This window comes from Scomber japonicus, chromosome 13 (assembly GCF_027409825.1).
Source record: "Scomber japonicus isolate fScoJap1 chromosome 13, fScoJap1.pri, whole genome shotgun sequence".
In the NCBI taxonomy this organism is placed as follows: Eukaryota; Metazoa; Chordata; class Actinopteri; order Scombriformes; family Scombridae; genus Scomber; species Scomber japonicus.
The window spans coordinates 1,334,158-1,344,157 of record NC_070590.1 but is presented as its reverse complement, the minus strand read 5'-3'; the positions used below and the strand labels follow the sequence as shown (position 1 = coordinate 1,344,157).

General features: G+C 46.7%; 1 protein-coding gene across 1 annotated transcript in view; it reads left to right on the top strand.

Annotated features, from left to right (window-relative positions):
- dub (duboraya) overlaps window positions 1-10,000 on the top strand; it is a 21,814-nt gene that overhangs the window by 3,329 nt on the left and 8,485 nt on the right. The window contains exons 3-4 of the mRNA XM_053332091.1: window positions 2,024-2,113; window positions 4,026-4,094. Coding sequence (XP_053188066.1) covers window positions 2,024-2,113; window positions 4,026-4,094 — 159 coding nt within the window. The remainder of the gene's footprint in view (window positions 1-2,023; window positions 2,114-4,025; window positions 4,095-10,000) is intronic.

Here is a 10,000-nt window from a genome sequence, read left to right as displayed (position 1 = left end):
GAGGGATGCCGTCAAGCTGAAGAAGGAGTCCTATAGGTCCTTTTTGGCCTGTGGGACTCCGGAGGCAGCAGACAGGTACCGGCAGACCAAGCGAAGCGCAGCTAGGGCGGTCTCTGAGGCAAAAACCCGGACATGGGAGGAGTTCGGTGAGGCCATGGAGAACGACTTCCGGACGGGGGATCACACTCCTCAGCCTCCCTGGTAAGGTCTATTCGGGGGTGCTGGAGAGGAGGGTCCGTCGGGTAGTTGAACCTCGGATTCAGGAGGAGCAGTGTGGTTTTCGTCCGGTCGTGGAACAGTGGACCAGCTCTACACCCTCTGCAGGATCTTTGAGGGTGCATGGGGCCCAACCAGTCCACATGTGTTTTGTGGACTTGGAGAAGGCATTCGACCGTGTCCCTCGGGGAGTCCTGTGGGGGGTTCTCTGGGAGTACGGGGTATCGGACCCCCTGATACAGACCGTCCGTTCCCTGTATGACCGGTGTCAGAGCTTGGTTCACATTGCCGGTAATAAGTCGGACTTGTTTCCAGTGAGGGTTGGACTCCGCCAGGGCTGCCCTTTGTCACCGATCCTGTTCATAATCTTTATGGACAGGATTTCTAGGTGCAGCCAGGGTGTAGAGGGGGTCCAGTTTGGTGACCTCAGGATTGGGTCACTGCTTTTTGCAGATGATGTGGTCCTGTTGGCTTCATCAGACCGTGACCTCCAACTCTCACTGGATCGGTTTGCAGCCGAGTGTGAAGCGGGATGAGAATCAGCACCTCCAAATCCAAGGCCATGGTCCTCAACCGGAAAAGGGTGGAGTGCACTCTCCGGGTCGGGGATGAGATCCTGCCCCAAGTGGAGGAGTTCAAGTACCTCGGGGTCTTGTTCACAGTGAGGGAAGGATGGAGCGTGAGACCGACAGGCGGATCGGTGCGGCGTCTGCAGTAATGCGGACTCTGCACAGATCCGTCGTGGTGAAGAGAGAGCTGAGCCGAAAGGCAAAGCTCTCGATTTACCAGTCGATCTTGGTTCCTACCCTCACCTCTGGTCATGAGCTTTGGGTTCCTACCCTCACCTCTGGTCATGAGCTTTGGGTTCCTACCCTCACCTCTGGTCATGAGCTTTGGGTTCCTACCCTCACCTCTGGTCATGAGCTTTGGGTTCCTACCCTCACCTCTGGTCATGAGCTTTGGGTCGTGACCCAAAGAACAACATCGTGGGTACAAGCGGCTGAAATGAGCTTCCTCCGTAGGCTGGCTGGGCTCTCCCTTAGAGATAGGGTGAGAAGCTCAGTTATCCGGAGGAGCTCGGAGTAGACCCGCTGCTCCTCCGCGTCGAGAGGAGCCAGATGAGGAGGCTCGGGCATCTAATCAGTTATAATAACAGGAGAAGTACTACTAGCAGTCTCCTGTTGGATTGAACATGTCAGAAACACGTGTGGGTGTGTGTGTGTGTTTGTGTGTGTGTGTGTGTGTGTGTGTGTGTGTGTGTGTGTGTGTGTGTGTGTGTGTGTGTGTGTGTGTATGTGTGTGTGAGTGTGTGTGTGTGTTTTGTTTATCATGTGTTTATTTTGATGCATTGTTATTTGTGGAGAAACCTTCTTTACTCTTGAACGCTGAGTCAGACAGTAGTAGGAATGATACTACGAGTTAGTAGTAGCAGTAATAGTAGCAGTAACAGTAGCAGTAATAGTAGAGGTAATACCCGGGGCAGCTGTGGCTCAGGAGAGGTAGAGCGGTCGTCCTCCAATTGGAAAATTGGTGGTTCGATTCCCGGCTCCTCCAGTTAACACTTAACCCCAAATTGCTCCCGTTGCTATGCCAACGGTGTATGAATGTGAATGAATGGGTGAATGACATGTCATGTAAAGCACTTTGAGTGGTCGCAAAGACTAGAAAGGCGCTATATCATTACAGTCCATTAATAGTAGCAGTAATAGTAGAGGTAAAGGTAATAGTAGAGGTAATAATATTATTAAATGATGATCAGTCCAGAGTCGTTGGTGTTTACCTGTATGTGATTGGTTCCTGCCGGCAGGAGGAGGCTCCATCCCGGCGCTCTGTGGCTGAACTGGCAGGAAGGTTTAAAGCTCCGGCTGCTTCAACCGATGCTGCTGCGACCGAAACAGTAAGTTCATCATCTTACACACCAGAGGACACTAGTATGTACGCACTCATCATCTTACACACCAGAGGATACACCAGAGGACACTAGTATGTACGCACTCATCACTAAACTCAACACAGTAATGATTCCTTAACCCTTTATAGGGCACTCATTGAAATGCTGAAGGAAGGAATGATGGAAGGGAGGAGAGAAGAAGGGAGGGAGGAAGAACAGATGGAAGGAAGGAAAGGAAGGGAGGAAGGAAAGAAGGAAGGGAGGAGAGAAGAAGGGAGGGAGGAAGAACAGATGGAAGGAAGGAAAGGAAGGGAGGAAGGAAAGAAGGAAGGGAGGAGAGAAGGAGGGAGGGAGGAAGAACAGATGGAAGGAAGGAAAGGAAGGGAGGAAGGAAAGAAGGAAGGGAGGAGAGAAGAAGGGAGGGAGGAAGAACAGATGGAAGGAAGGAAAGGAAGGGAGGAAGGAAAGAAGGAAGGGAGGAGAGAAGGAGGGAGGGAGGAAGAACAGATGGAAGGAAGGAAAGGAAGGGAGGAAGGAAAGAAGGAAGGGAGGAGAGAAGAAGGGAGGGAGGAAGAACAGATGGAAGGAAGGAAAGGAAGGGAGGAAGGAAAGAAGGAAGGGAGGAGAGAAGGAGGGAGGGAGGAAGAACAGATGGAAGGAAGGAAAGGAAGGGAGGAAGGAAAGAAGGAAGGGAGGAGAGAAGAAGGGAGGGAGGAAGAACAGATGGAAGGAAGGAAAGGAAGGGAGGAAGGAAAGAAGGAAGGGAGGAGAGAAGGAGGGAGGGAGGAAGAACAGATGGAAGGAAGGAAAGGAAGGGAGGAAGGAAAGAAGGAAGGGAGGAGAGAAGAAGGGAGGGAGGAAGAACAGATGGAAGGAAGGAAAGGAAGGGAGGAAGGAAAGAAGGAAGGGAGGAGAGAAGGAGGGAGGGAGGAAGGACAGATGGAAGGAAGGAAAGGAAGGAAGGACGGAGGAAATAAGGAACGAGGGAGGGAGAAAGTAAAAGAGGAAGGGAAGAAAGAAGGCAGGGAGGAAGGAAAGGAAGGAAGGAGGAAAGAAAGAAGGAAGGAAGGAATAAGAAAGGGGGATGGAAGGAAGGAAAGGAAGGAAGGAAGGGAGGAGAGAAGGAGGGAGGGAGGAAGGACAGATGGAAGGAAGGAAAGGAAGGAAGGAAGGACGGAGGAAGGAAAGAAGGAAGGGAGGAGAGAAGGAGGGAGGGAGGGAGAGAGGACAGATGGAAGGAAGGAAAGGAAGGAAGGGCGGAGGAAATAAGGAAGGAAGGGCGGAGGAAATAAGGAACGAGGGAGGGAGAAAGGAAAAGAGGAAGGGAAGAAAGAAGGCAGGGAGGAAGGAAAGGAAGGAAGGAAGGAAGGAAGGAAGGAAGGAAGGAAGGAAGGAAGGAAGGAAGGAAGGAAGGAAGGATATTTTGGGATATTTACAGAAGTAACCAAATATAATTATTTGCCCAATAAAGGGTTAAAACTAACAGAACCTGATTATATGTTTAAATGGTTTCAAAGTGCTGCTCTCGGACGTTAGCCTGTTAGCATGTTAGCTTATTATTTTCTTCTTCTGTTGCTACATTAGCCTGCATGTTATCTTCTTATTTTCTTCTTCTGCTGCTACATTAGCCTGTTAGCATGTTATCTTATTATTTTCTTCTTCTGCTGCTACATTAGCCTGTTAGCATGTTATCTTATTATTTTCTTCTTCTGCTGCTACATTAGCCTGTTAGCATGTTATCTTATTATTTTCTTCTTCTGCTGCTACATTAGCCTGTTAGCATGTTATCTTATTATTTTCTTCTTCTGCTGCTACATTAGCCTGTTAGCATGTTAGCTTATTATTTTCTTCTTCTGCTGCTACATTAGCCTGTTAGCATGTTATCTTATTATTTTCTTCTTCTGCTGCTGTTTTTCAGGAGAAGCCGGTCAGACGACGACCTCCTCGAACCTTACAGCTGACCAAACCACCAGCAGACGACCAGGAGGTGAGAGAGCCACGTGTGATATATCAACCTCAGCCAATCAGAAGCAGATTAAACAAACAGAAAACTGAAGGAACATTTGAGTCACATCTGAATATAAACTTTATTACTTAAAGGAGACGCATTCACGGCTGTCAATCATCATCCACACAGCAGACATCAAAGCTGCTAAAAGTCATCAGATCCTCTCCAGGAAGCGTTATTAGAGGACCTGAATGACTCACTGACAACCACTGACTCATATATGTAAAAGTTTAAAGTAAAGGGAAGGTTTTCAGTGTGAGTCATTTGGAGCAGATAAAACGGCCTGTTAACAGTCAGAGGCTGAACTGAGCGGCTGCATAAAGGACCAGTAGAAGTCCTCCATCCTTCCTTCCTTCCTTTCTTTCCTTCCATCTGTCCTTCCTCCCTCCCTCCTTCCTTCTCTCCTCCCTTCCTTCTTTCCTTCCTCCGTCCTTCCTTCCTTCCATCTGTCCTTCCTCCCTCCCTCCTTCCTTCTCTCCTCCCTTCCTTCTTTCCTTCCTCCGTCCTTCCTTCCTTCCATCTGTCCTTCCTCCCTCCCTCCTTCTCTCCTCCCTTCCTTCTTTCCTTACTTCCTTTCCTTCCTTCCATCTGTCCTTCCTCCCTCCCTCCTTCTCTCCTCCCTTCCTTCTATCCTTCCTCCATCCCCCTTTCTTCTTCCTTCCTTCCTTCTTTCCTTCCATCTGTCCTTCCTCCCTCCCTCCCTCCTTCTCTTCTCCCTTCCTTCTTTCCTTCCTCCCCCCTACCTTCCTTCTTTCCTTCTTTCCTCCGTCCTTCCTTCCTTCCCTTCCTTCCTTCCATCTGTCCTTCCTCCCTACCTCCTTCTCTCCTCTCTTCCTTCTTTCCTTGCTCCATCCCCCTTTCTTCTTCCTTCCTTCCTTCTTTCTTTCCTCCCCCCTACCTTCCTTCCTTCCTTCTTTCCTCCGTCCTTCCTTCCTTCCTTTCCTTCCTTCCATCTGTCCTTCCTCCCTCCCTCCTTCTCTCCTCCCTTCCTTCTTTCCTTCCTCCATCCCCCTTTCTTCTTCCTTCCTTCCTTCCTTCTTTCCTTCCTCTCTTCCTCCCTCCATTCCTTTCAATGAGTGTCTTATAAAGGGTTAAAGGAGACACATCCACACAGCAGACATCAAAGCTGCTAAAAGTCATCAGATCCTGTTCTGGCAATATTTATTTATCAATAAGCACAAAGCCGGTAACGTTGTCTTTCTCTAGTTTATTCAGTCGTCTGCAGACGGACTCCTTCTGTCTCAAGCGTGAGATGAAAAAGCGAGCCCCGAGCAGAGGAAACAGTCAGATTATATACAATACATTATCATAGAAAGGGAGACATTGTTCTATCAACAGACCAATGTCATCACAATAGGCACGTCATCACGTGTATACAATCAGGACAATCAATCAGTTAATCAGTAGACTATAACATACATGATGTTCCATCAAAGGTCAATGATATTCCTTAAATCAGCATTTCATGGCATGGTCAACAGATTATGATGCACACACATACATCTAATCAAATAACATAATTACTCATTTGCTCAGACAAGATGAGTAATAAGAATTTCCATTACATTCCCCCATTTGAGCGTATTACGCTCACAAATTAACATTAATCAAACAAACATTAATCATTGAAATTCAAAACTAATGATCAAAAAAATCTGATTAACAACATCTTTTTTTTTCTCAAGTAATCAAAGCAAACAATATTGCTAGATTGAGCAATACTAGATTAAACAGTACTGTCAAAATCATGTAAGTCAGCATAGGGTGGAACCCAGTTCAGAGAGGAACCACCTTCAGATTGAATTATGAACTGCCCAACAGAGGTTTTAACCAATGAAGTGACCAAAGCTTTAATGCAAGGTATAGCATAACAGATCACAACCATAAACACTGTCAGGGTAACAAGCAAAGGTGTCAATGCTCTCAGTAATGTCATTTTCCATCCTCCCTGGGTCAGCCATAACCATGGATTTTGATTCACAGAGTCTTTGATCTTTTGTTCATACAACAGGTCATTCAGGTGTGAAACAACATGAGTCATATTGTCCGTAATGTCCCACAGGTAGCCGTAACCACCTGCTTGCACGGTGATATTCCCAGGAAGTGCTCTTGTTCAGTGAAGCACTTCCTAGTGAAACAAACAGTTCCTTGTCGTTGGGTGGGGTTTGCAGTCATGACAGATTGGTGAACTCCTGGTTGTTTCACCTTTGTCATGTTCCAGAATCTTGCCGTTGAACCCCCGTAGTTGACGATGCTGATGTTGCACATGTCGATGTTCTCAGCCATGTCCTTCACAGTCCGGTCCTCCAGGGAAACCCCCCAGGGTGAAAGCTACCATGACGCCTAGTGTCTCCGAAACATTCAATGGGGTTGGCGTCACAGGTATTGCGTCTCCCACCCCGTGAGGAAGTTGTGTGCAGGCATAGCAGCTGTCATTTGTAATCCTTCTGGCTGTCGATAGTACTACAGCGTACCAAGAATTTTCCTCAGGCTTCAGTAGGGGGTGAGTAAACTCAGGCAGCAATTCTCTCCTCTTTCTGCAGTTGGATGCTCTGCAGCTGCTCTCTGAGTTTTTACCCCCCTGTTGTTGTTCAGGCTGAGATGTGTCTTGTTGCAGGAGCAGTAGCAGGACGATGATGACAGTGAGCAGGAATATGCTGCAAATTCCTCTACATCTGTCACCCCTCCAGCGCCACTGTATATTCGTTGGCGTCATTGCATCAGCCGTGGTGCCTCAGCTTACCCCCGTAATCAGTGTACTAGAGACGTGTGGTCCTACTTTAAACCACACCCCTTCTGTTGGTCAGTACAAGGCGGGGGAAAGTGTTGGTTCACTTACTGATGCTCTGCACGCTTGATGGTGTCTCGTCCGTGGGTTCAGGAACCCGTTTGCAGTGGCTGGCGTGTATCCAGGTGACCCGTTCTGCGACCTTCACTGCTGTTTCCGTGGTGAGGAGGATTTGGAAAGGTCCGTTCCACCTGCGTGCTTTCCAGCTCTTTCTCCTCAGATCCCTCACTACGACCCAGTCTCCAGATTCCAGGTCATGTAGTTTTCGCTCCGTGGCAGTTGGTAGGTTGTCCTTAGCCTGTTTGTGAATATCAGTAAGCACAGAGGACAGGTTTGCACAATAACGTAACATTTCATCCTCACACTGGCTGGTGTGGGGGAGTTGCCTTTTGACCGGTCCAATTCCTGTATTCATAGGTCGTGCAAAGAGGATTTCAAATGGGCTAAGGCCATTTCTGCTTCTGACCCTAGCTCTCATGTGCATCAAAACAATCGGTAGTGCTTTTGTCCAAGTTAAACCAGTTTCCTCACAACATTTAGCCAATTTTCCTTTCAATGTACCATTCTCTCTTTCAACAGCCCCCCCACTGGCTGGGTGATAAGCACAATGTTGCTTCATTTCGATGCCGAAATACTCACCCACGCTCTTAAGGGCTGCGCTCACGAAAGGTGTACCATTGTCGGATGAGATTTTACCTGGAATTCCCCATCTAGGAATTATTTCTCTGATTAGAGCCTTTGCTACTGCTGCTGAGTCCTGCTTAGAAGTGGGAAAAGCTTCTACTCATTTGGAAAACATGTCAACAAAAACCAAACAGTATTTCTTTCCCTCACTAGGCGTTAGCTCAATGAAATCCATTTGTAAGTGATCAAAAGGTTTTTGTGGTGGTGGATGCGCACTCTGTTGCATCTGGATGCCTCTGCCTGCATTGTTAGTAGCACAAATCACACAACTTTGACAAAATTTTTGGGAAAAGTTAGAGAAACCCTTTGTGAACCAATACCTCTGTATTTCACTCATCATTCCCCCTTTTGACACATGATCCCCCATGTGTCAACTTAGCATAATGAGGAAATAAGTATTTGGGTAGACAAGGTCTACCATTAGGCCTGCTTTCTTCCAAGCCATCCTCTCTTCAGGGCTGGCTCTGGCCTGTAGGTCAAATAAATCGACTGTGGATGTCAGTGGTGAGTTAACAATAGCAAGACATTGAATGTTATTGTTAGTGTTATCTAGCTGTGCCGCTGTTTTGGCTGCAGCGTCAGCTCTGGCATTCCCCTGTGAAACAAAATCATCATTATTTGTGTGTGCTTGGCATTTGCAGATAGCAACCTGTTTTGGAAGGAGGACAGCATCGAGAAGTGCAGCAACCATTGCATGATGGGCTATAGGTTTGCCTGTTGATGTTAAAAAATCTCTATTGGCCCAAAGACGGCCAAAATCATGTACCACTCCCCATGCATATCTACTGTCAGTATATATGTTGGCTGTTTTGTCAGCTGCAATCTTGCAAGCCTCTGTCAGCGCTACTAATTCTGCTGCTTGTGCAGAATAATTTGAGGGAAGTGGCTGTGCAACAATTGTGTCATGTAATGTTGTAATAGCAAAGCCCGCTTGGTTTTTACCGGTTGTTGAGTTTCTCGAGGCTGAGCCATCCACAAACAGTTCCAGGTCAGCGTTCTGCAGAGGTGTGTCCTGCAGATCAGGTCTGGGGGAACAGGTTTCAGTTATTACTGCCACACAGTCATGTGGTTGTCCATCGTCTGGTGTAGGGAGAAGAGTTGCAGGGTTAAGAACATTGCATCTTTTAACAGTTATGTTAGGCATGTCAAGCAGAATTGTGTTATATCTGAGCCACCTTGCTGTTGACAGGTGGGAAGTTTTCTGTTCAAGCAAAATCATTGAAACAGCATGTGGCACCAGTATGGTGAGATCAGCATAGCCTACAATGTCACGTGAAGCTATCACAGCTTTTTCTGCAGCTGCCACAGCTCTTAGACATGTAGGAAGTCCTGTAGCAACCGAGTCAAGTCTTGATGAGAAATAAGCTACCGGTCTCTGTCGTCCCCCATGGTCTTGTGTCAATATGGAAGTCATGTACCCCCCCTGTTCGTCAACAGTCTTCGTGAATGGTTTGGTGCAATCCGGAAGGCCCAATGTTGGTGGGGATTGTAATGCCAATTTCAAATCAACAAAGGCTTTTACAGCCTCAGGTTTCCAAATGACCTTATCTTTTGCTGTAAGGCCTTTCCCATGGGCGAGAGCACTTAATGGCGCTTCAATTTCTGCATAATTTGGGATCCACTGTCTGCAATATGACGTCATTCCTAAAAAACTCATTACCTGTTTCTTTGTTTCAGGCTGTGGAATGTTTTGGATTGCTTCAATTCGTTTGGGTGAGAGGGTTTTGCCCTCTGCTGTGATCACATGACCCAGAAAAGTGACTTGTTTTGAAACAAACTGAAGTTTTGACAAGCTGGCCTTGTGACCGTTATCAGCCAGATGGTTCAGAACAGCGAGTGTGTCTTGTACACAGGCTTCCTGTGTGAGAGAGCAAATCATTAGGTCACCCACATATTGCAAAAAAAAAATACTACCAACTGGTAAGTTGAGTGAATTTAGATTGTCTTTTAATGCTGCATTAAAAATGGTTGGAGATTCAGTGTAACCTTGACAGAGCCTAGAAAAAAATGTACATTTTGGACTCAAATAAAAAGCAAACCAAAATTGGCTCTTTATCCACTGGGATACTAAAAGAAAATGCATTTTCGAGATCAACAACATAGAACCATTTACTGTCAGATGGAACTCGAAAGAGAATTGTGTGTGGATTTGGTACATTTGGTGCACGTGCGTGGATTGCTGCATTTACTGCTTGCAGATCCTGTACAAATCTCCATTCATCAGGTTGTCCAATATCTCTGATTTTCTTTACAGGAAAAATTGGTATTTGCACAGGAGATTTTTTATATGTAACAATTACTCCTGCTTCAAGGATATTGATTTTGCATGGCCTATACAAAGATTTTGGTGTGATCACAACTGGTTCGGCACCTTTAATCAGTCCTACATCATATTTGTGCTGTGCCCATAAAC